The sequence below is a fragment of the Corapipo altera genome, unplaced genomic scaffold (genome assembly GCF_003945725.1).
Source record: "Corapipo altera isolate COAL_440 unplaced genomic scaffold, ASM394572v1 297b, whole genome shotgun sequence".
NCBI lineage: Eukaryota > Metazoa > Chordata > Aves > Passeriformes > Pipridae > Corapipo > Corapipo altera.
The window spans coordinates 104,381-130,283 of NW_020885066.1; the positions used below are offsets into that span (position 1 = coordinate 104,381).

The 25,903-nt window shown below is 50.7% G+C and overlaps 1 protein-coding gene across 6 annotated transcripts; it reads right to left on the reverse strand.

Annotated features, from left to right (window-relative positions):
• Positions 1-2,186: 2,186 nt before the first annotated feature.
• FHL3 (four and a half LIM domains 3) lies at positions 2,187-25,672 on the reverse strand. 6 transcript variants are annotated; one of them, XM_027669126.1, is made up of 6 exons: positions 25,542-25,672; positions 6,461-6,645; positions 6,210-6,384; positions 5,419-5,588; positions 5,073-5,259; positions 2,187-4,104 (listed from the first exon to the last, which is right to left on the reverse strand). In XM_027669126.1, the coding sequence occupies exons 2-6, from the start codon at positions 6,614-6,616 to the stop codon at positions 3,953-3,955; spliced, it is 840 nt and encodes a 279-aa protein (XP_027524927.1). In that variant the 5' UTR covers positions 6,617-6,645; positions 25,542-25,672; the 3' UTR covers positions 2,187-3,952. The 6 variants fall into 6 exon arrangements, with proteins under 6 accessions (XP_027524927.1, XP_027524928.1, XP_027524930.1 ...); XM_027669127.1 differs by having other exon boundaries at positions 6,461-6,642; positions 25,542-25,660; XM_027669129.1 differs by lacking the exon at positions 25,542-25,672 and adding an exon at positions 24,298-24,316 and having other exon boundaries at positions 6,461-6,642.
• Between the last annotated feature and the right edge of the window lie 231 nt (positions 25,673-25,903).

Genomic DNA, 25,903 nt, shown 5'->3' on the forward strand with positions numbered 1-25,903 from the left:
CGCCGGAAGGCTCCGGCCCTCGCGCGGCCCGTGTGTGCCCGCCGGAAGGCTCCGGCCCCGCGCGCGCCCCGCGCGAAGGTTCCGGCCGCGGCCCCCCCGGTGCCCCCGTCAGGCCGCAGGCTCGCCGCGGGACCGCACGCTGTGCCCACACTTTGCCAAATGCAAAGCTGTAGTTAAATTTTAACTCACCAATAAATTATTAATATTTTTCTGCCATGGGCGATAAATTACTTTAAGCTAAAAGCAACAACAACAAAATTTGTCTTAATTAATGGCAGACAAAGATGATCCTTCCCTGAGAAGATGATGTTGCAGTAAGAATACCGTCTTTAATTACCCCCTTTCACTACAAGCTGCCCCAAAGTAGATCACGGCTTCCTCATGAATGCCTGTCTAAAAATAAAAAAACAGAGATAAGATTCTGAACATGGTGTTCTTCCATTTCCCTTTGCATGAAACTTCATCCCTGGAAAGGGAAGGAGTTGAAATCCAGTAATGCCCCATCCAGCCACATGACCTCCTTATTTTGGGCTGCTGGCATCGGGAGGGTCAAGGTGGGACAACCCCTGTGTGGCCTTCCTCCTCCTCCTCCCCCTCCTCTCCCCAAGAATGGCAGCACACCTGGGAGGAAGTGGGAGAGGGTTGGTCCAGGAGGTGCCATTCCATCCTGGGGCAACCGCAGGGGCTGGGAGCTGGAATACATGGAATCACAGAACATCCCAAGCTGGAAGGGACCCACAAGGATCATCAAAGTCCAACTCTTGGTCCTGCACAGGACCCCCAGGTGGTGAGTTGGACCTGGTTCTCCCCATAGTCCTGCTCGAGAGCACAGTGCGATCACTTTGGTGAATGCTGAGGCCTCTTTCTGCACCCCCAGTGCCGCCCTGCACCCCCAGTGCTGCCCTGTGCCCCCAGTGCTGCCCTGCGCCCCCAGTGCTGCCCCTGCACCCCCAGCAGCTCCTCCACTCCTCCCTCCCCAGCGCAGCAGCCTCACCCAACCCCCCTCGCACTGCTCCTTGTGCTTCATAAAATTTCCACGACTGTTTCAGACCTGCACTTGGGAGTCTCGAGGGATGTTTGTGCATGACATCACCCTCCCCCTCCTGTAAATCAGGCGCTGGGCTGTGCACAGCCATGACCCATTCATGACAGGGATAAAATCCAGATGTTCCAGCGCTGTGTGCAGCTGGGTCATTTCCTTTTTTGGCTAAAAACGTGAGGCTCTGGAGGCTGACTGAAAGAGGAGCCCGGGGGCCCTTTGTACAGAAACCTTTTGTGGTTAATCCCTGGAAAGGGCGCTGCAGGAACCCCGGGCTGTGCTGCTGCCACTGGAGGGCTCAGCCGGGAACCTCGGGCTGGGGCTGCTCACTCACCCTCTGAGGCCCCGCAGCAGCACCAGAGCCCAGCGTGGGTCACAGGGCAGGAACAGCAACAAAAACCCTGCTTGAAAAACTCTGTCAGCTGCCAGAGCGGGAGCCTTTGAGGCAGCCAGGAATGTGCCAGTGCCACAGGCCCACACGGAGCCCCACGGGCCGTGCCCGTCCTGTCCCCACACAGGGGGCCTGAGCAGGGCACTGGGGAACAGGGCAGGCGAGCTCAGGGGAAGCCGTGGCAGCTGTTAGTAAATGTACGGAATCTGTGGAAAATAGTTTCATATGTTAGGGAATAAATGGCTCCTGGGCTGATAAATGCAAGTAACAAGCACACAGTGTTTCAGCGAGGGCTGCCAGGAGGGACCACGGGCACCCTGCTGAAGGCTCCAGCGACATTCCGGGGCTGTGCCCACCACAGGGCAGGGAGGCTCCTCTGCGCGACGGGACACGGGCGGTACCCAAGGGATCCAGCCCGGGGGCACTGAGGCATCAAGCAGTGCCCAAGTCCTGCTAGGGCCTGTCCTGCAGAACTGCCTGCCTGAACAGACAGCAGGCACAGACAGACAGGCAGCCCCAGCCCCAGGAACCCACCGCAGCCCCACGGCAGGAGGAGGGAGCTGCTGTTCTCTGCCATAACCACGGGACTCGTACAGCTGATGCTGGGCTGAGGTTTGGGAAGAGAGGCACGAGCCCTGCGGAGGTTGGCTGTCCCCAGGGTGGGACCTGGGGCAAGACAAGGCTGAGCAGAGCCCAGCACCAACTCAGACAGCGCTCTGCCCTGTGCCTGCTGTTTGAGAGACACAGGAGAGCAAGTGTCACTAAAACAGTTTATTGTATAAAGCTGTAGGAAATACAAAGGCGGTTGAGATTTAAGGCAATTCCTTCTGGAGACAGCTCCAAGCTCCTCAGAATAGCAAACACACAAACTCCAATTTACTGGCATTAAAGCTTCCAAGGGTTCAACAAGGGTCTGAATACAAAGTTAATAACACTTCAACATGCATAACATTTTCTGTTCCTAAGTGAAGCCTGGGTGGGGGGCTAGCCCCTTCATCCTGTAGTTGGGTACAAAATGACAGATATTCATGACAAATGAGTACAAAAGGGAAAAACCCCACAAGAACAGGCTTTCAGAAAAGCACATGGCTGATAAGCAGGAAAGCAGGGTCAGTGTAAGTGCCCCAGTAACACAGAAGCAGAAGGATGTAGAGACAAGGCAGGCATGGGCATCCTACTGCAGAAGGGCCTGAGTGGGGCCCAGGGCCAGCTCAGTCATTGGGCAAGGATGGCTCAAGACATCCTATTTTGCACAGTTAGGGCCAGCACAGGGACCTGGGCTATGCAAAGCCCCCCCTCAGGTGCCACCTTTGCTTTGCTTCTCATTTGGGACACAGTGAGTGTGGCTGGGGGGAACCTCCACTCCCTGCCCACTGCAGGGGGACACAGGCAGCCCTGGCAGGAGCAGGTTGTGGGCACTCCACTGCCCCCTTGGCTGCCCTCCATGCTGCAGCCCTGTGCTCTCACAGACCCTCCCTCCTAGCACTCCCAGAAGCTCCCAAGAACAGCCACAGCCTGTGGGCAACACTCCCCTCCCTGAATTAACAAAGGTCTCTAGTGTTCCCAGTGCCACAGGCAGCTGGGCACCGTACACCAGTGCCCATGCCATGAATCCCCATGAGAAGGATAGAGCACGAATAAAGCCCTCAGTGCTCTCAGCCTTCAGCACACCCTTCTCAGGGGCTCAGTCAGGCGTGTCTCAGGGGAGCAGCAGCAGGCCAACAGCCCCAGCTCAGCCACTGCAGCCATGGGAGGTCATGGCACAGGTGGATGGGAAAGGGGCAGGGAGGTGAGGGTGGGCTGAACACCCTGTACCTATGAGCAACTCGAGCTCCTCATTCACAGCTGAGAGAGCACCTCTACAGAGATGCTGAGCAAAGGGTCTTGCCTGCAAACGGTGAGGTGCTATAGAATTCCACAGGTGGATCCCATCTGGCAGGACAAACATGCTCTTCTCCTGGCAACACTCCAGCCTGGCATCCCCAGTCCTCCCAAATGGAGCAGAGGACCCTTCATGCCTGGGTCAGCCATGCATATGGTGGTGGTGGTTACAGCCTTAACCCAGCACAGCTGAGCTGCACGGCCCTGCAGCCACTGCCTCATGTCACACAGAGTGAGAGAACCACGTGGGGAAAAGAGGGAAGTCCGCACCGTGCTGGGGGGCAAAGACATGCTGCCAGCGTGCAGATCCAGCAGCCCAGTGCAGAAGCTGCCCTTTACTCAGCTGGGGCCCTGGGCTCAGCTTGTGCCTGGTCAGACTGGAAGCAAAAAGAAAGAGTAAATAATGGGGGGTCTTGAAGCTCCTTTTTCAATTTTATTTAGCTTTGACTCTGCACAGAGCCATAGCATAGCGTACTCTAGCCTTCAGGGAGGGGGCACAGGAGCCCCCTGAACACACCGCGGTTCGGGGCCAAGCCCCAATCTCCTGTGCCTTGTGCCTGGCCCCTGAAATGCTGCTGGGGGATCTGGCACAGAGGCCCTGAAGAACGGAGGAAGCCCTGCCCCGCGGTGTCCTTGGAGACTCATAGGTCACTGCTGCAGTCACGGCACAGGATCTCATCTTTGTCAGGGATGAAGCCCTTCCCCACCAGCGAGGTGCTGCAGCGGGCACAGTTGAAGCAGTTGTGGTGCCAGTGACGGTCCTCAAAGGAGACATATTTGCCGCCACCAAAGCCTGCAGGAGGGACAAAGACAGCAGTGTCAGAGCCCCTGGGGAAACTGGGCCGAGCTTTCCCCACAGACTGAGCCCTGGCCTGTTCATCTCTGGGTCAGGTCTTCACACACAGTGCTGGTGATGGCACCCAAACACCCCCCAGGACCAAATACATCTGAAATGCAAATCTCCACTCTTGGTGTGGGGAAGAACACTAAAATCATTTCACAGCAGACTTTACAGGGTTGAGACATTTGGACCAGAATCACCTGGGAGGAGCAGAGAGTGGATCTGCGCCACCGCAGTGGACACAGGACAATACTACTGGAAAGCTGGGAAGAGTCCTCCTGCCACCAGCCCAGGCCCAGGCTCCTGCAAAGGCTCCCCAGGAGCTTCCCTCCTCTGCTGGCAGCAGCTGGACTGGTGGGCTGTGACCCTCTTCTGCCCAGGACTGCAACAAACTGATAAGGACCAGAGGGGAAGTGGGTGCTTGGGACCTGCCTGCAGCCAGAATCATCCTCTGAGTCACCAGCTGATTCATGGCTTCTCCTGCCTTCCCAGAAGCAACAGACTGGGAGTTACAAGGGGGAAGGTCAAGTGGAGAAGGGCAGGAATGAGGCCAGACTCTCTTAAGGGGTTCTGCAGGAGAGGATCCTCTACTTCCCCTGCCTTAGGCAGGTATGGCAGGTCCAGACTCCCCTGCACCAGGTGCTGCTCCAGCTATGGCTGGAAGTCCCTGGTTTTCCTGATCTGTGAGCAATCTTTCCACAGGACATGGCAACCAATATCAAACAAGGCAAGCTAGAGACATGAGACAGTGCTTTGAGGGGTCACTTTGGGAGCCTTTACCTGTGGGCAGAGGGAATTCCTCCAATGGGACACAGCTCACCACTTTGAAAGATGCAGACAAAGGGAAACAAGTGGCCCCAGGAGCACTGCAACAAAGAGCTCCCCCCTCATGGGGTTCCTCAGAGAGCTGCTCTGCTCACCTGTGATGGGCTTTGAGCAGGCACTGCACTTCTTGGCATAAAGGTTCCCAAAGCACTTGATGCAGTACGGGTTGTCGTCCTGGGAGGTGAATTGCTGCCCAGCCAAGGGGGTCTTGCAGCCTGTGCAGACAAAGCACTCCTTGTGCCAGGGCTCGTCCCGGTAGGTCACTCCTCCCTTGGTCAGGGTCTGCAGGAAAGAGTGCATGCTGGTGACACACAGGCACAGAGAAACAGCCCAACTGGGGTGCTGGCACCTGAACCCTCCTCTGATGGGGTTCAGGCAGGAGTGGGGAGTTCCCTGTCCCTGGATCAGAAGTGGGGCTCCAGGCTGTCAGGCTATACGTACCTTTTTGCAACGAGTGCAACGAGGAGCGAACTTGCTCTCGTAACAGGGCACACAGTAATAATCCTTCTTGTCTGGGATGAAGGACCGTGACCCAATGGGCTGCTGGCAGCTGCTGCATATGAAGCAATGCTCGTGCCAGGTCTGTCCGTTGTACTCCAGCTTACGCGACCCTGCAGAGAGAGCCCTGCAGTGACAGAAGGAGCAGCACGCACACACGCGGGGGACACGGAGGGCTGGGCAGGCTGAAAGGTGGTCCAGGAGACACCTGGCTCTGTGCCTGCCCTCACCATGGCAGTTCAGAACCATGGTGGAGAGGGGGGCCCTGGGCCCACACCCCAGCCACAAGGGAGGGCTGTGGGAACACCCGCACCTGCACACAGGCCATGGTAGAAATGCCTGATGTAACCCACATTTGAAGATGGTGCCAGAATGGCCAAGCAAAGACACGTGCCTTTGCTTCAGGCCATCTCCAGAGACGCTCATGCACCTTCAGTCATTCCTTCTTGTCAGCACACAGCAGAAAATGCCCAGGAAACCCTTAGTTATCTCCTCCCCCATTCACTTTCCCATGAGAAAGGGTAGCAGAGATGGGACTGCTGTGGCGATTGCAGCTTTGAATCCTGCTGTCTTGCTGGACAATCAAAGGGCCCAGCCCTCTGTGTGCAGTAACAGGAAGGCGGGAGAGCAGAGGTTTAGCTCTCTTCCTCGCTGCTCTTATGCTGGACCTGCAGCCGCAGCTGACACCAAGGGACCAGGAAGGGACTGCAGCGCTCAAGTTTGCCCACTCCTACCTGGCATGACAGTCTTCTCGCAGGCAATGCATTTGGAGGAGAACTCGCTGCAGTAGCAGTCGTTGCACAGCAGCTCCTCGCCCTGGCAGGTGAACGGCTCGTCAGCCAGGGAGCGGTCGCAGCGGAAGCAGCGGAAGCAGTGCTCGTGGTAATGGCGATCCTCGTAGTACAGCTCCTGGGAGCACAGTGGGGTAAGGAGGAGACCAACAGCCCTGGGAACCGATCTGCTTGGCTGGGGGCCCTGTACTCACCCTGCAGTCGTGGCCAATCAGCTCTTTGCACTCATCGCAGGTGTTGGCAAAGTGGGCGTCATAGCATGGGATGCAGTACGGGCCATTGTCCATCTGGATGTACTTGCGTCCATACAAGGACTCCTTGCAGTTGTCACAGTCAAAGCACTCTGTCATGGTGCCGGTCTGAGGGCCTCCTTCACCTGCTGAGATCAGGGCAGGTGTGGGTCAGCATCAGCTTACACCGCCTGAGATGTCCCTGTGCCACTCTGCCACCTCCAGAGGGCAAGGACCGCGAGTCCCTGCACTGAGCCAACAGCCACCGTCAGGAAAGGGCACAGACTTGCACTGTGCTCCTGCTCTGGGGCTGCATAAACTTCCCAAAGAGCTGCAGACATCGGGGCCTGCAATGAGCCTTGTCTCAGGTTTATACTTCACAGCTGAAGCACTTCAGCACCGCTCAGAAAACCTGGACATGTCAGCACACAGCTGAGCTCCTCACTGTTATCCTGGGAAGCAAAGTGTAAATAAGGAGCAAAAGGGAGAAATTTTTTGCATGAAAAGTTTTGAAAGGCACCAAAACCAAGATCATGCACATGCCATGTGGGTGCATGTCCACTGCCACGTCAGAGAGCCAGGCACTCTGAGGGAGATCTGTCTGCCCAGCTGCCCTTCAGAAAGCCACGCTCAGTCCCCAGCATGGCTCATGCCAGGATTCCTCCCAGTGGCTGCAAGCTCTCCCTGAGGAGCTGCCAGCAGCTCAAACCCCGGAACTTCTCCAGAGCTTTAAAGCAGCTGCTCCGCAGGGAAGCAGGAATCAGGCACCCACACTGTGCCTGGCTATAGAGCCTCATCCCAGCAAACCAGCTCCAGCTACAAACACTCCCCAGGGAGAAGCTGTCAGGGCAGGTGCATGTTCCACAAGCAATAGAGCTGTTGGGGCTTTGCATGCAAGAGACCAGACATTTCTCCCTGCCCCTTGTCTCCCTCACAGACAACAGGTTTGTGGAACTGTTTTGCTTTCTTTGGAGCACTAACTCCAGAACAACAGTACCTTCCTCCTGTTTAACCTGGTTATTCCTAAATATGGAGTTTTCCACTTGCAAAATCACAACCTTCTTTAACCCAGGTTGCTGTCAAGTGTAGACAAGCTTATGGAATTACATCTGAGCCATCAGCTGCAGAGCACCCCACACTGCAGTGTTCTTCATGAACCCACCCACTTCAGAAAGAGCAATTATGGCTCCATCTGCAGATCAGCATTTAAGGGGCAGGGAGCTCCCTGTCAGCCCCCGTTACCCTCCCCACAGGCTCCCTGGCCATAGGCTGGGAGGCAGCCTCCAGGGCAGGAGCCGATCCAGACAGCTCTGACTCACAGCCCTGAGCTCCCTAGGGCTATTCTTGGTCAAGCCACACAGCTCCCAGCTGTTGTCAATCCTGGTATGTGCCGATAGGACTGCCGGAGAATAAATCCAGTGTTCCCACATGGCTACGTGACCAACTGAGGGGGAACAAAGTCCCTTTTCAGACACTGGTTCCCAGCTGCTGCCCGGACACTGCCCGCTCAGTGCCCTCCAGCGTGGCCAGCACACGTGGCTGTGGGACCAGCTCTGCGGAGGGTCCCTGTGAGTGGCATGGGCTGAGGCCACCAAGCTTCCCCAGAGCCCCGACTGGCAGCCCCATGTGCTGCCTGCAGATCAAGGCAATGTCCAGTCTATTACTGGAGGCGAGGCAGGCACACGGTGGTTTGCACAGCAAAGCCAGACGGGTGCTAGGGTGCTGAACTGGACCTGCTGCCCCAGCTCTGCTCCCAGCCTGGGCTGGCTCCCCTACTGTCCCTTCCCTCTGGGGCACCCCATGAGGTGCTCCCCTAACCAGGCAGCAGCTCCCGTGCCCCCCCCCTCCCAGCTCCTGGCCGCTTCTCACCCACTGCTGCCTCCTCTCCCATTCCACTTGCCTTCGCTCCCTGAAGCCACCTGGGACCTTTCTCTCTGGAAAAGAACGAAATGAAATTCCCAACCCTCCTCCTCCTCCTCCCAGCCCTGGTGAAGGAAACTTTCCAAGGTGTGTCTTTAATAAAAAGGCCACTCCTGCCCTAGGAGCTGTGGCACCGCCAGTGCAGGCAGCTTCCATGTTTGCTCAACGGGCTGTGCTTTAGCTCTGTGGTCCTGTCATACGGGCTCAGAGGACATCAGAAAACACAATGGAAGGAAAAGCAACCTGAATGGAGAAGGCTGGGGTTTTCCCAGTGACAGGGACTCAGCTTTCTGAGCACTGCTGTCCTGACCCTGACACTGTCAGAAGAGGAAGAAAACATAAACCCTCTGAGAACGAAGAGGACCCTAAAGCAGTAGGCTGGGCTTGCCTCCACTCTGAGTAGTTTCTCCACAAAGTGTCCGTATGCCTGCTGCATGCTAGGAGCTGAGTGCTGCTCCCCAGGCTGCCCCAGGAGAGGGCTGGGCTGGCAGATGCCCAGGCTGCAGCAAAGCCAGGCCCAGCAGCCTCATGTGGCCAAGGCTGCGGTGAGCACATATGGGAGCAGACTTTGCGCTGCCTTTTCCACAGAACAAGAACAGGCCCAGGAAGTTTGCTCAGGGTTATTTGTATTAGATAAGCTGTTTGCTCCCTTTGTTCTGGCCTCACATGTGGTGCTGGGCAGGGGTGTCAAAGCCCTGGGCAGTGCCAAAGCAAATGCAGCATCTTTGCCCCTGCGGATGTGGCACTGCAAGACTCAGCGCACCGGGAAGAGGAAGGGGGAACAAAAGAAATGAAGGAAAAGAAACAGTATAAAAGCCCGCAATTCTTACTGTGATTGTAACAAGGAACCTGGAAGTTGCTTCCATTCGTGAAGGAAAGACGTGGAGTTTTAAAATGCATTAAAAACCCCTTTAACAGAGGCTCAGATGTAGAAGGTACAATTCAGCTTGTCGCTGTAGTGCCAAGGAACATGTGCTCATCCTGCACCACCCTGTAAACATCAGCTGCACGCTGGGCTGATGTCAGGAATGCCTTCAAATGCTAACCAAGGTGCTGCCCTAAAATGATGAGCTTGCAGTTGCAAATAGTGTTTGGCCATTGCCAGATGGCTGTGGTCCTGGGGGATGAGGTCTGCTGAAGCAGGTCCCTTGTACACAGGGATGGTGGAACTGCATGTGGGGTATTCCTCAGCTGTCTTGCTGGCTGTTGGAGGGCAAAAATAAACACAGATATATGCCTGCCAGCTGCCTACTCTTACTCTCTGACAGATATAGCTGTGCTCATGGAGCAAAGAAAGTTCAGTTCCTCTCCTGTGCCCATGAACAAACAGCTTTGGGAACAAGAGCTCCACTCACAAACAACATTCAAAGTGCTCCAGGATGCAAATCTGATCAGTCTGAAGCAGAGCTCAGAATAGCCTCGTGTATGGGAAAGGTCAGCAATTTGTCAAGGACGCACATCAAAGTCCACTTTCTAATTAGAGAGTGACATGCACCCAAATGACACCCTAGTCCATAGCCGATGGCTGAGGCTTAAGCAAGAGCCCCAGGAGATCATTACATTAATTTTAGTGCTGGTAAAACGGGGATTTGTTTTGCAAAAGAGGCAGTACAGACAGTCCAGGGCCCAGCCTTTTGCTCCACGCAATCACTGAAGAGTTTACCTGGCCTTTTCAGATGGTTCCTGATACAACCAACTCCTTCAGTGCAGAGTCATGTGTGTGTGGTGAATCTCTACCCTCGTGTAACTTCACACCAGGTTGTTGTTTGTTGTCAGGTCGCAACCAGCTGCTCCACAGAGTCATCCTAGAGCAACCCATTAGGCTATTCCTAGGGAAACACTTAATCTTTCCAAGACACAGGAATAAACCTGCTTTTGACTGTCTGTCAGGTCCCTGCCTATTCTCACCTCCCCGGGGCTGCCTGAGCACAGCTACAAGCAGTTGCAGTTCACACCTAAACAGACATGCAGAGGAAAAAGCACAGCCTTGCTGGGGCAGGAGAGTATTCCCCATGTAAGGATGAAACCGTTCAGGGACACGGCTTTGGAAGACAGTCCTCAAAGCGCTCCAAGGTCAGCAGAGGAGAAGAACACTTTTTATTCCTGTTGCCTTTCCAGAACCTTTATGGGTCCTGGAATCTGCATGAAATTGTTTCTGCCTGCTGCCGACCCTAAAAGGGAAACCAGCTGCTTGTTCTGAGGAACAGCTCCAGCCCCTCCATTACGCTGGGAGCGTTTTCATTCTGTGTTTCCTGACACCTCTCCTGCGCAGGGTCACTGCGTGTTCTGGCACTCTTGGGGGCTGGGGGGCCAGCTCTCTGGGGTGCTGTGGGTGTTTTGCTGTACCTCCTCATGCTGCTGCCTGTCTGTACCCTGTTGCTCCGCTCCCAAACCCACCAGCACTGCTCCATACCTGGTGCAGGTGGAAGACCATCTCTGGTGCTGTTAGAGGAGAGCTGGAGGCAGCTGGGCAGAGCTGCCCAGGGTTCCTTCAGGGTGACCCAGCCTGCACAGGGCACCCTCAGGAGCTGTGTTGCATCAACTCTTCACCCGCCTGCTCCAAGCACCACTGAGTCACTTCCTGCCCTCAGCTCTCGCCTCCGAGCTGCCTTCCAGCTTCAGCCTCCCCCGGGACAGCTCTGAAATCTCAAGTATGAAGGGGGGCTCTGGCGTGGTGAGGAGCAGAGTCCTTGCAGGGACCATAAGCACAGCCACAGGCCTCACACGGCAGCTTCCCCATCAGCAGAACAACCAGAGGATGCTGCAGGTCATTTCTTGAACACACAGGGAAAATCTGGTTCTTAAAGTCAGCCTTGAAGGCAGGAGATAAATGAACCAGATGAGTGTAGGGGCCACAGCCTCCTCCTGCACCACTGGGGTGTTGAGTTTACAGATGTGCATACACCAAGCTCTGCTGAGCAAGCTGCACCACAGGCACTTCCCCAAGCACGGGCAGGACACCCTCCTGCCCAGAGCAGTCACAGGCTGTTCTGGGCTCTGCAACGGATTGAGCAAAACAGCTGGCACTGCTGTAAGGAAACACCATGCATTTGAAATGAAATAAGTGCTGTCAGAGGCACCCTTGCTCAGCTAAGTAGGCAGCTTCCTGAAAATGCCCACAATTTTGGAAGAAGTAGCAGAATCTGTTAAAGCAGCTGACAAACCACAAGACCTGAATTACTGCATGATTTTAATATAGTCTTAGAATGACAAAACGAGAGTTTCCCATTGTTCAGATCTCTGAGGTGCCCCATCCAAAGAGCAAAACCACATCACACAGACTCCTCCTGACAGCTCTGCATACAGATAAAGGGTAAGTGCCAAAAGCACACCTGTCCCACAAATGTCTGATTTTACCCTCAAACCAAGGAAGTCTCCCCTGCTGCCAGCCCCCAGCCAGCCTGGAGGTGCCTGCAGGATGCCCTGCCCTGTTTGCACAGCTGTGACACAGACACCACACCTGGGCCAAGGTGAGCAATGGCAAATAGCCGTGGTGCCTGGCACGGCCACTGCAGGCTGGACTCCTGAGGTCCTGGCAGCACAGGCAGAGGCCCAAGAGACAATTCAGCCCTGGCTCTGGACTTACTTGCTTTAGGGAAAGTTAATTCTGCCAGGGTCAGAAAAAGAAGCTGAAGAATCCCTGCTACAAAACCATAAAATTAAAAACCCTGCCCAGGAGGAAAGAAGGGAATGATTTAAGAGTTAAAAATTTATTACTAAACATCTACAAACTATTTCAGGTTCTGAACAAAATCCTGGCCCTTCAGAGGTGCAGCTAACAGCAGCAGAGCTATCCGGGGACACTCAGAGCAGGCAGCCTGTGTCATTCTGCTGACATTAAACTGGAATGTTTGCTCAAGAGATCAGCTGTTAATCTTATTCAAAATGAGTACAAAGTAAGCAAATTCTGTGCACTCAACAGGAAGTCAGGAACTGAAACCATTTGGGCAGTTTGGACCTGTCACATTCAAACACACCATTAACTGATGGAGAAAGCCCAAGAGCAGAGGAGCAAGACAGGAACACATCAGAAACTTCTCCCCAGCCCAGTGTGACTGATCACAGGAGATTCAGCATGATCAGAGGAGCAAGAGCTGCAGTCCAGGGAGAGGGCTGCTCTTGTTAGTTCTTAAAAAGGAGCAAGGAACAGGTGTGCAACTGTGCTCAATAAGCATGTTGTGAGCATTTATAATCTAGCACTGAAAGTTTAATTTTGGACTGAATTGGTTTATGTCCATGTAACCCACAGCCATATAATGCCTCACTGCTTATCCAACTCCACAAACCCAGTACTCTGGCAATAGTAATTAAAAATCTCTTTGCCCTATGAAATAAAGGTCATACTCAGTACACCAGAATTCAAACATGAAAGCATGACAGGAAATGACTAACTGCACACTGAGGCCAATGTACCTTCATCTTGAATCTGCTCAGCACACAAGAATTTTGCAATTCAAACAGACATCACAGCCTATATGCAGAAAAAATAATCTGACTGCTCTAGTTGCCAGTTCTTGGGGCCTGTGCATCTCAGTGCAGATATCACTGCAAAATAATGTAATTCCACTCTTTCTCTCACAACTCAAGCCTTATGCTGCAGTTTGCACTTTTCCTTCCCCTAGAGGCAGCTGCTTTTTAAACTGAGGATGAAGCCATTCTTATTTCTGAGGTGACAGATACATAATTTAAGTTTGCGTTTACAAAGCTTTTGTAGTTCTGAATAAAAGGTACTTATGAGATTATACCTCTGTTTTGCCCACAAAAGCAATCAAGGGGCTGCCTCAAGCAGTGGATGCAGTCCCAGTGAGCATGTTTTGTGCTCACGTGCTGAAAACCAACCTGCATGGTCTGAGCCCAGTCCCTTATTCCCTGTCTCCCCAGCAAGCCTGAAAGCTCTTTTGCTTATTAAGGCTCTGCTCAGCTTCAGCTTTTTTTTCAATAAACAAAGCAACTTTGACTTCCAGTAGCAGGAAAAGACACATAACCCAGACATGCTTTATTTAATGCATGCCTATTACTTAAAGGGCAAACTGGATGTTTTCACCAAATTTGGTCAAAATATTCCTTTTTCCGATTTGATTCTTTTTCTCCCAAACATGAGCATTTGCAGTTGGGTTTCCTGCATATAAGCAGATCTACTGATGGAGAGAGGTAACGTGCTTTGAAGCCCTGGCAGTTTTGTGCCTTTCAAGGCTCTCAGAAATCAGCAGAGGGAAGAGAAAGCCAGGAAGGTGACAGGAGACTCTGCAGTGACACTCATGTGCACACACTCTCTCCCACAGTCCGATCACTAACTGTGGGCCTCTCCACCTGTGCTGGCTCTTTGCCCAAGGAATAAGGACAATCTCCCTATAAAGTGCTTTTTACAGCTGCCCGTGTCCCTTCCAAGCAGAGGCAATGCCAGCCCCACAGCCTGCAGCCTGTGAGCAGCTTCTAAATTTGGGGAAGGGCTGAATCCTGGCAAAGACAAACTGTCTCATGTTACCACCCCGGGAACGGCTTGAAGGTGCTCTGAAACAAAAACTAGGATCATTTGTTGCCCGGGAGATGCTGTGTGTGCCAGCTGCAATCCTCACGAAACAAGACAGCCCTCTCTCAAGGGCAGCACAGCCGAGCCCTCGCCAGGACAGGAAATTGCAGACGGGGACAGATGGGACGGTTGAGAAGGGAACCTCTTCTTCTAACCACTGCCTTGCCAGCACTGAAGGGAACAAGTTTCCTTCTGTGGCTGAAGACTTCTCTGCCAGGTGATCTGGTCAGCAGGTGTCATTTACTTTCACAATACAGGGCTGGTTATCTTCAAACCAGTCACACTGGCACCTTTCAAAATTACTCTTAAGTACTGCACAATTTAAATAATAGATGCCATCAGCTGCAATTGTCACATATTTCACATAAAATCTCTTAAGAAATAACTCCTTGCAAGTACTAAAAAGAAACCTGCAAGATGCAACATGTGCTGCTGTTTGTGTTGTGCAGAGACAGTCTTTGGTGGCACCCATGAAAGGGAAAACTGTGCCACATCCAAAAGATCACGTGGAAACAGCTATTTTAAGAGGCACAAATGCTCACAAAATGTATGAATGCCTTTATATCAGGCAGCTACACATGGAGTTTCCAACATTCATGCCCCTGCCCCCTGGACATGTCTGTCTCAGAACTAGAGCTGCTGCTGACACACATGGAAAACACACGGACTGACTGTGCTTAAAAACTCAGAAAGAGAGGAAAAACTGTTCCTTTACAGAAAAAAAGCCCCACCTGAACAGAAGTAACAATATCAGAGAGCCCCAATCCAGGTCTGTGGCTCCTTTACAGAGGTCATTCTCTCATTCCAATCTGAGATTTCCAAGGAAACCTACACAAAACACATCTCTCACAGGTTGAAAAGGAACCGAATAGCCAGAATTTTCACTAACAGAGGCTCCTTTCTCGGCGACTTTCAGGTAAAGACCACGAAGAGCTTCTGTCTCAGCCCCTAAAGCAGCAGATACGAAGCAATGCAGGGAAGTTGCTCCACTCGGTTCAGTGACAGGAGCAGCAGCAACCTGCACTCTGACTCGAGGGAAAGACTGCCCAAAGCTGTGTGCTCAGGCAGCCGGAGGATCAGGGGCTTCACTGCAAGGAAACATCACCAATGCCCCCCAAACTCTCCCTCCGTTCTCTGATTGATCATAACAAACCCTCTCCATTTACAGTCTCTTTGTCCCAAACTGGCAAATCCCCCGAGACAAAAGATCAGAGCAGTTGTGTTACCTTGCATTGCTGAAGGCAATGGAGCAGCCTTCTGCCAGGGGGGCTCCCCCAGCCCTCCACCCCACCGTCAGATACAGCAGGTGCCACCAGCCAGAGATTCTCACGAGTAAATCAACATTTCACTAGCAAAAGACTCAAGTGCTTGTCCAGGAACAAAAGCAGTCACGTCATAAACTGAGGGTGACATCAGCACAGGGATTGCATTTCCTACAGGGGTTTAAATGTCATTACTTGTGACTGGAAATCGGACACTTGCAATACAAATTACCTTAAATTTTCATAAGAGACATAAGAATTCCAATTCCAATTTTGTGTAGACATATTTCACTTCCAAATCCTTTCTATTGCTCAATGTCATGATGACAGAAATCAAAAGAAGGGAACATTCCTAACAGAAAGTGAAAAGCTTATGAACTTACTAAGTCAGGTGCTAACGAGGTGAGCAGCAGAACTCTGGATTTCCAGGGGAAAGGGTCAGCGTGACTCAAACAGGGTGATCTACTTGGGGCCCAGTTATTCAAGATCTCTTCATTGCCCTCTTCCATTCTTACTCAAAGTTCTGCTCTGTGTCTTCTAAAATTAAAACTCAAAGCTGTCACAGACCTGAAAGCTTATTTTATCAGTGCAAGAGTGTTTAGTTTCCACAGAGCTGACATCCTGCACCTCTCATCAGATTGTGGCTTCCTCAGTTCCCTAACAGCTGTCACCAGCAAAAACATTATTTACCCTCATAATACCTGCAGAGCAGGGAGTAACGTTATCTCTCTCCTGGGATTTGCACCTCAGAGGGTTCTGGCACAAGGCAAGGCCTGCAGAACTAAAAATGGAACCAAGATCCAAGTCCCATCTTTCTTCTTCCAAGATGCAGCACATATCCTTGTCAGTGGAACCTGTGACCCCAACTAATGCGTGTTACACACGTGTGTCTGGAGACTGCATAACCCAAACTCTGGGAGAAGCAGGGAAGAAGGGAGGAAGAGAAGGAAGCTGGGGACATGGTCTTTAAGGTCCCTTCCAACTCTCTAACAGACAGATACAGTGCTGTGCTGTTACAAAGTACAGCTAATCCAGACTCCGGATCTCTTGACCCACACCATGCCTTTGGTAGCTGCTCCTGCTATTTAAACTTGGGGCTTTAGCAGTGAGCAGGCTGAGCTGGCAGGTGGAATTGGAGTAGGGCAGCATCAGAGTTACATACCAGTTCAAAATGGGTTAGTTTTTAAGAAAGGAAAAAGCCACGTTTTCCTTAAATGAGGGTAGTGAGGTGATGTCAAAAGCCTGGCAGAGGTCAGCAGTTTAGGCTGGCACCTGGGCTCAATGCTGACAAAAGCAGTCCTTGCACTCAGGGGCAGTTCAGGACCCACGTTTTTTGCTGCTGTTCTTTTTTTGTCATCTTCCCATCTTGAGCAATATCCAGGAATGGTCCCATCAGGTGTGGATCTCAGAGAGGAATCTTTGTTTTGAACCATGCTGAAGGTTAGGCCTTTCAGATACACATCTTACGTGATTCAATTTCTTTTGTTTCATTACAAGAACCTTAAAAAGACATTTTTCACAAGCAGCACCAAATAAACACGCTGGTTGTGTACAACCTACAGCTGCACAGACCACAACAGAAATTACGTCTGACATATGTGAGGGAAATCTTGTGGGCTTGGACCATTCAAGAAATAAGGTTGCTTTACAGCTACAGGAACAACGCGTGGCCAGAATGGGCTCTAACCTGGTAATATACAGTCTGAAAATCAAATGTTAATTGTTTTTACAATTTGCATTTTATATTAAAAAATCTCCCAAAGACCTCAGGATGCAGAGCTCAGCCTGGAAAGGATTTTTATGGTTACACTGTAAACCCACAGAAAGCAGGGACCTAGAACAGAACCAGTCCATTACAGCTCAAACCCCAGTTCTGGGTTCTGCCTCAAGCAGCTGGGATTATTTCTCCAGTTCAGCAAATTCCTGTTACTGAAACCCACTCTGATATTTAAATAAACTTGGAGAAGATGCTGAGTAGTCACTCTGCTTTACAGATAACAAGATCGGAATTGTGTTATTTGATGGATTTCTAAGAGAACACTTGAAATTTGGGCAAACAAATTCAAAATATCAAGGTCATATTTACATTCCAGGGTAATAATTAAATACTTAATATCTTGTGGTTCCAGTATTCTAGGTTTTTCTATGCACTACAATATTTAGTCATGTGAAAACCATCTGTAGCAGCTGGAAGACATTTATTTGGCCCACCAAGACTAATTAGTTTAAAAATACATCAATAAAGTGTTCCTTTTATTTCCAAAAAGCTAGCACTGCTGCTCTCAGCTCTGTTAGGGTGCTGGTGAATAATGCTCATGCAATGTTCTCAACAGGAGGTATCAGATGCCAGTTTCACAAATACACACAAATATCTGTTAATTAAAACAAGGCTTGTACTTAGGTTAATGCTCTTCTGGACTAACCCAGGTCATTATTCACAGCATTATGAAAACGAGCCTGCAAACACTTCAATCCCTATCTTTAGTCTTTCTCCTATACTCCCAAATCCACAACTCTGAAAACTGCAAACTGCTTTTAAAAATCACTGATGAAAAGAAATTTCTCTTCAGAACTGGGGTTCAGGTACCTGTGTTTAAGAATTACAAGGCATAAGTCTCCAAGCATGCCTTTTCTCTCCAAGAAGTTCCTGCATAATCTTCATACAGTTTTTTAAAGCCAAGTAAACAAGAGGCACAGATGAGATTGTAAAAAGGGTTGAATTTGGCTTAGTATCCACAGGAATCACTTCTCTGGCCAACAGTTTGCAAAGGGTTATTTCTTGGCTCATCCTTTTTCTTTTGCTGGAAGATGCTGAGGTTTTAGCAGTTTCTGCAGAGTATGCAACAGCATTCAGCATTTGCTCAACTAATGAGTTAAGTCATTGCAGCTCTCCGATGGCTTGAAGATTATGGGTGTAGGAAAAGGGAACGCTCAGAGAGAGGAACTCTGAGCAGTCACCACCAAACTGCGGTTAAAACAGACACCAATGACTCCATTCGGCTCCCAAACCTCAGACAGTTTCCATTTTCTCAATAACAAAGCATTTTTGTGGAATGAGGTAACAGCCTCCATCTGCCAGGTCTAAGTCTCCACTAAGATTTCTCAAGAGCATGGCTGACAAGCGCTGGCCAGCAGAGATGGGACGGAACGAGAGGCAGGAGTCCCTTCTGCCTGGGCAACACAGGGACAAACTGCAACAGGACACATGTGGAGAGGAGCCTCTGTGGCACCAGCGCACAAACTCTCCTGGGAGTTTACAAGCAGCCTTCAGTGAGCTCCAGCCAGTGCACAGCTGTAGAGTGCAAAAGGCCAAGAGAAGAGTTGAGACTTTTCATTAGGGCTGGCCAGGGACAGGCAGAAAGGAGCAGAAGACAAGTGGGTGTCACAGGTTCAGCAGCTCACGTGAGCGCGTCAAGAGCACAGAGCGTGTGATTGAGACGCGAAAACAGGTCTGTAAGCACAGGCTGCAAGATGCACAGTACAAAGGGGCATGCAGATGTCCTGCTCCTCAAGGACAGCACAGCCCATGGGACTGGCCACTCAAGCTGGGATACACCCTTCCACACCTGAAATGCTCAACATCTGAGGCAGAGCAGTTACAGCCCCAGAACGGAGCCTGGGAGGGGGTTTGGGTTCGTTCTTGCCTTGTTTCTGAATTTGGCAGCCTGTATCTTGGCCTCTCAGTTCCAGGGATGCTGAGCACCAAGCCATTCTTTTGATTTCTGGCAAAGCCAGCTCAGTTCCTCCAAAAGCAGACCTTCATTTAGATCCAGATGAAGATTCCAGCTCCTGCCAGGACCCCCTCACCCGACTCTCACCTTCCTCTACAAGCAGCTGCTCGTCACTCTGCTCCAGGTTCAACCCTCCCTACATCTGCTTCTTCCATCTAAAGCAAAGGCAATTTTCCAGTTGGTTTTCTGATGGCCTTTGCATTCCTGTAGCACTTCCTCATGAAGTTCAGAAAACACTAATACTGACCTCCTTGTGTAATACCACCTGGGTGCCCAGCTGGACACCTGGTGAGTGGCACCTTCCTTCCCACCCAAAACAAAGCACTTCCCAAGCCCATTTTCTTCCTATGAGGAATACTGCTGTCAAATCTCAAAAATCCACGCTGCTAATACTAGCCTCCTGCAAGGTCAGCCAAAGAGGACTTCCATCAGGGATGAGCTTTGCTAGAGAAGGCTCCCTGGGGATTATCAGAATAGTACAGTCAAGCCCAGATGGCCACAATGTGCCAAGCACATTTCCTGCAAACATGGTGGCAAGGCAAAGGCCTCTGCAAATCAAAGTCCACACTGATTTCTGCCATCTGCTAAACACTGAGGGCCAGGCTGAGGCCTTCGGGAAAGGTCAGGATAGTCTTACAGGCTCTGAAGATATTGCTTTTGTTCTCACTACTTGCTTCTCAATTCCTTCGTTAGAAGATACTAATCTCTTTGTAAGGCAGTTACTTGGAGCCAAGAGTTTAGATATTATTGCAAAACATATGCTTAAAAGAGACTGGAAATTATGCTGGCAGTGTTACAGAGGGGAGCAAAGCACAGCTTTGGGTCAAAACAAACCAAAAAAAAATCTAAACTAGTAAGCAATTCCCATGCGATAGTTTAGAAGAGCCAGCAAAAGCTTCTTCTAGAAAGAAAACAATACTGTGAGAACGAAGCTAACGAGAGCTGGCGCTTGGAAAAATAAAATGGCTAGTAATGAGCTAGAGTATTGCCAACAGCACATATCCAAGGGAATCTTTCTGGGAAATGGACCCAAGCCATCACGCTGGAAAGCCCTGAGGGACTAGGGACCTTGAGGCTAAAAGCTGGCAAATTGCTTCATCAGTTAAGGTTGTTCCCAATGTTTTCTACTGTGTAAAAATAATTTGTTTTAGCCTACAGGTCTCTACAGAGCAACAGGTAAATTCGGGCTGCTTCCTCTGCATTCATTCTCAGTCCAGCTCCTCAGTCCCAGGAGTGTCCTGAGAGCACAAGACAATGAATATGTGCTCTAACTTGGCAAAGAAAACCCCAGCATTGGCAGGGGATGTCAAGGTGCTGTCTAATGACGTTCCTTCTCTTCCAACTCCTTCTCTGATTCACATTGCCATCTTCTTTGCAACTGACCTAAATAACATGTTCGGGCAGCGCTGCAAGTGTTTCTGTCTCATACTTCAATAGCAGCAAGATCTCTGCATCTGGAAAGGGAATTTCTCAGGGAAGTCACACCACAGGTGGATTAGCAGTGTTCTTCTTGAGAAAGGAACAGAAGCACCCCGTCTTGTCTCATCTCATCAGTGAGACTTCCTGGCTGCAGGAGAACAAAGGTTGCCCAGGAGCAGGGAAAACACATGCTGTGTCTGTGCCCAAGTCCCAGCAGATCTGAACAATGTGGGCAGAGTATGCGGTTACCTCATTTCCAGGTGTGCTGTCAGCATGAGCCATGACTGGCTTGGGATGAAAGAGGAAAAGCTGTTCCTAGATCTGGACTTGTCTGCATCGTTTATTGCCCAGCAGCCATTAATCCTTTAACGCCATATCACACTCTCAGCCCTCAGTTCCTCTCTAACCTTTTGGTCACCACTGGCCATTCCACTGCAGAAGGGGCTGAAGGACAGGGTGCAGGACTGCACTGTCCCTCCAGAGCCAAAGGCCCCAGGAAAGGGAAAGCAAAGAAAGCCACTGCAGAAGGACTTCAGTGGGTCAGCCCTCTCCAGACACACAGTAATTATGTGTGCTGGCAACATATAGGCACTTAAAGCAGCTTTATTCCTGAATAATTAAGATACTTCTCCAGCTATTCACTGCAGCATCTTTTGTAACACAAGTGTCCAACAGCACTGCATCACAGGAATACAGCAGCAATCCAACCCCTGTCACTCCACAGTGGTTGCACGCACAGGAAGATTTTTGATCCTCTCCCAATCCCTTTACCATAAACTGAGGCACTCCCAAGAGCCATGTAGATATCTCAGCTCCTTCCACCCCCCCAGCAGACTGTTGATCTCAGTGTTACCTTACAGCAATAGCCCTCACAGGTGATGTGCTGAGTAAGTGGAAGAGTCAATTGAAAACGCATTTATTGCCAACAAGGAAATGGACTGTAGGGAAACAGGAGAGTATTCTGAAGCTGCATGGACTGCCACAGCACTTTCAGCTTTCGGGTGAGGAAGTACCTTGCAGGGCAGGCACTAGATCTTCAGCACTAACAGATGCCTTTCTTATTCCAAGGATACACATAAATACAGTTCCCCTATTGCAATAGAAAGGAAGTGATACCTGATCCATACCACCTCTTTTTCAGGTAATTGAGCTTCAAAACTGAAGCAGAAAAGCTGCCAGCAAAACTTGCACATCTTTGTGCTACAGTTAGTCCATAACTAGTTTGCATCTGTTATCTCTACAGTTTTTATTAGCTCATGTTTACTTTGGCTGCACATCCAAGCAGGGTAAGAGAGAAAAATCTTGGACTCTCAACAATGGCCAAGCAGTTTAATCTGCCACTGGGGACAATGACTTGACTCCTATTGGCGTGTAGTGCTGGCAGGGTCAAGTGTAACATGTGCTGAAGGAAGCACTAGGGAAGTAGATCTGTGACTGTTCCAACAACACTGAGCATTTCCTTGAGCTATTCAGAGGTTCCTTTTCCCCTTTTGTATAGAGAAAACAGCTCCAGCTGTCCAGTCACCTGCGCTGGCTTCTCCACTCACTGGATTAATGACATTGGTGGCTGCCAAGAGCTCCAGGTTAGATACAGCACATTCCTCACAGACATTCAAAGCTAAGTTAGGAAGCAGTCAAGATCATGTCCTTGGCATCAGCACCAGGTTGGTGCTGGAAGATAATTTATATTCCTGAACAGAACTGGCACTGGGCAGGTTGGGCATAAACATCAACAAACCCTTGTTCGGGCAATTACACCAATCAGAGGGGGCCAGAGTTAACATTTATCCATGCTGCTGATTTAATAATATTCTTTTTGTATTTGAGAAGTTCAAAATACTTCACATTAAAGAACTCTGCAGCTTGCAAGCCTGGGACAATCCACAGTAATATATTCAGAGGCAAGTAAAAAATGAAATGAGTTAATGTTAACAGTCAGATGACCACAGGCCAAATCAAGCCAAAGTTAGACTGCACTTAGAAGAACATAAAGTTCAGGATTTCTATTCCATTGCTATTTCAATTCTGTGTCAAGACATTTCTAAATAACTCCCGATTAACTATTAATTTAGCCCCGATACAATATGTCTTTCTGATTCCTCCCAGAGTAATATTATCCTCTTCGTGGGCCCCTGGGAGTAAGGGCAGAATCATTTGTTGTAACTGTTCTCCATTTAGCAACTACCAACAGACACAACGTGGTCACTCAGCAGAGGCAGTTCTGGGGTGAAATACAGGAAGGTAAAGCCATATGGCATTCTTCAATTTCCCCTTTCCTTTCATAATCAGACCCTTGATATTTTCTTCAACAGGAAAACTGACACTCCTCCGTCCCTGTAAATTGCTGACAATTGTATTTCACACCTGGCCAAAACCAGAACAAAATGGAAGGAAGAGACGAAACAAAGACCAAGGACTTTTCTCAGCAACTACATTTCCACAGAATGGAGCATTTTCCTTACCACCACTTCTGAGTGGACAGAGTTCAGTAACCACAGCCCAGCCTTGGTGGGAAGTGTCCCCTCCTCGCTGGCAAGTGACTGCAGGACAGTGCCTGTGGCAGCAGCTTCCAGAGAGCAGCCAGAGCCATGGGACCCACAAAACCAGCACAGCCTGTGCAGCTGGGCCCCTCTGCCTGCAACTGCCCAGCCTGCACACTCACTTCAAAAGTGACCCTACACCCTTGGTAGTAATCTGAAGATTAAATACTACTGGTAAAGCTTCTCTACCCCCTAACAACTAGTCTCCCTTTCCTATAAACAGCTGGTATCTGGGGTTAGAGCTGTCCACCCCTTGTTTGTTTTTTGTTTTTATGGAGTAAAACATTTAAATCGATTTTGATGACATCACAGAAGCAAAACACTGTCGAGTTCTGAATTTTTCTGGTTTGGCCACAGAAATGACACCTATTTCAGCAGAAGTTGCCCAAGTCTCCTGAGGAATGAGGTGTAGCCGCTTGCACTCTGAGCAAAACTGCAAAAAGCACCTTCCTGCCAGAGCACCCAGGCACTCTGAGAACAGCCCATGCCAACCAGGGCTACTGAATACTGAACACTGGAGGAGAAACAGTTTCTTACTTGAGCAATTACAAGGAATGATGAAGCTGTTTCTCCAGTTAAGAGGTTTGGTTTTTATTGAGACCAGCCAGCCCGTAGTTTTCTGTAAACCCTTCTTTATCACACAAAAGGTGAAGTAGAGCAACAAGGTTTAACTCCTGTCTCTGTCCTGAGGCTACTACTGCAACTGGGGCTCTTCAAGCACGGCCTCATGCAACCTATGGGCAGCAAAAATCCCACAGATATCAACCAGGATCCTGGTGAGCCACTAACGAAGTCTTGTGCATCAGTGCAGCAATTATCATAGAAGTCCTTTCTCAGGGAAGGTGGGGGGGATCACTTTGAGCACTGAGAGTAATCAATTTGTTCCATCTTCCTGCTGGCATTTCAAACACCAGGCAGCCGTGTAACAGCACCAGCTCAGCCACAATTAGTAACACAGGAGAAAGCATCTGACCTCACCCGGCAAGCAACAGAGCAAGTCCTGGCTGTGAACGGAATCCAGTGCTTCCAAAGTCAGTGCACTGGGAATTTCGGTCACCTGCCTGCAGAGAAGTTTTTTCTGGCTCCATCAGTTAAGGGTTCACGTCGGTCTTAAAGCTGCTAGGTCCAAAACCAGAAAAGAAGATCACTGGGAAAATGATTGACCAGCAAAGGCTGCACCGTGGCACAGTTCACAGGGCTTCCTGCTAGGGAATTCTGGCTACTTCCGAACTCCGTCCTGCCTCCGGTGTGTCCCACCACTCCCTACAAACAGGTTTAAGGAGTTCTTTTGCTGTACAGCATCCGCTATAATTAGTGACCACAACTAACCATATTGCCTATATTTTTGTCTCCTGTGCTATACCACCATTCTTAAAAGTGTACAAAATTACAGACCCACCTGGGTAAGAATGAAACTACAGCTGACAACTCTGTGCCTCTAAAGAAGTGGACAGCAAGAAAAGCAAGAGAACCATATGGTCTGGATCCTAGGAAAAGGAAAAAGGATGGCGCAAAAATAAGACAGAAGTATCAGACTTCCCCTTTCCTGCTTTCCTGCCTATCAAGAAGTTAAACCACAAATTGGCAAAAGAAATTAGGGAAATGTGGCAGCTTCAACACTTGGGCAGCTAGGAGAGCTACAGATTTCTAATGCTTGGTAGAGGAGTCAGAAAAGCAAAAGGATTCTCCCTGCACTCTTCCCTAGAGGCCTGTGCTGCCAGCAGGATGCTGCATCCACCAGAGCTTTGCCCTTCCCTCTGCTCCTAGAATAGGTTTTCCACTTTGGAAAGATTTCTTTATGGTTTTCAAAACTGGGAAACAGTGCATGTAGCAAATTCACAGAGACCTCAGTATCAAATCCTGACCTGTGAAGATACATAACCCCGGCATGTGCCATCCATTTGTGAGTCTGTGGAGAGAAATTCCCACCACCATGCTTCACCCAGGCTAACTGGAACATGTATCCAACATCTCCAAGAGTTCTCATGAAGGAGTCAAAGTGATTAATGTAACTACAGGTTTAGAACTGGAAATGGATAAAGAGAACGTTAAAAATGTTACCTGTAAGAAAACACAATCTGAAACACAACTGTATTGAGCAAAAAAAAAATAAATTTCCAAAGATCCTGAGCTATTTTTTAATGCGAGACCCAAACTGTGACTTCCGAGTCTTTGTCTAACACACACACACAGACACACACACACACACAAAGCAGTCTTTTCTCATAGTTACCCTGGGATTCTCTGGAAAAACAGCAACCACTAGGGATATGTTGAAAATTTTCCTGTGCTACGTTTGAGCATTTGGTTATAATTTACTCCCGGGTCTGTTGGTTGGGTAAAGTCTCCGCGCTCTCTTCGTAGAACACACCTCAAGCTCTCAATTTCAATCTGGGAAAGGGGTATGGCCCGAAGACTTTGGTTTTTCCCTTTCGGAAGTCGGTGTGAGCGGGGCAGCCCGGAGCGGAGCTCTCCCTGCCGGTACCACCACCGTTCCCGGGGGATGCCGCGACCCCAGGCGGCACGGGGGACACGGCGATTTTCCTTCAGCCCCCCGGAGCAGCCCCGCCCGAACCCCCCGGCCCTGTGGGGCCACAGCGGGCGGCGGCTCCCGCTCCCGGCCCCGGCCCTGCCCCGGCCCACCTGGTCGCTGTCCCGGGGCCGCGGTCCCGCTCTCTGCGCCCTGGCGATGGGCAGGCTAAGCTGGGCTCGGCTGGCCTCGACTCAGCGCTGCCGCCCAGCCCCGAGGGCGGAGCGCGGCCCGGGGCGGGGCCGGGAGCGGCCCAGCCGGTGCCCGCCCCGCACAGCGCTGGGGCGGCGGGAGGCGATGCCTCGCCACGACCGGGGGCGAGCGGAGGGGCCGGGATGAGCCCCGTCCCGAGGCGCCTCCCGTAGGCGGGACCGGGAGCTCCGAGGGAGGGCAGCGCCCGCTGCCGACGGGCCGGGCCGGGCCCTGGGGAGCGCTGGGGGGCGGCGGGACCCGCCCGCGCGGGGGCCCCGCGGGG

What these genes read in the sequence shown, in the direction of transcription:
- FHL3 (XM_027669124.1), bottom strand. An exon ending in TGATTGGCCACGACTGCAGG is followed by an intron (nt 6,385 to 6,460) that starts GTGAGTACAGGG and finishes CTGTGCTCCCAG; the next exon opens with GAGCTGTACTACGAGGATCG. An exon ending in GTTGCACTCGTTGCAAAAAG is followed by an intron (nt 5,260 to 5,418) that starts GTACGTATAGCC and finishes TCTTTCCTGCAG; the next exon opens with ACCCTGACCAAGGGAGGAGT.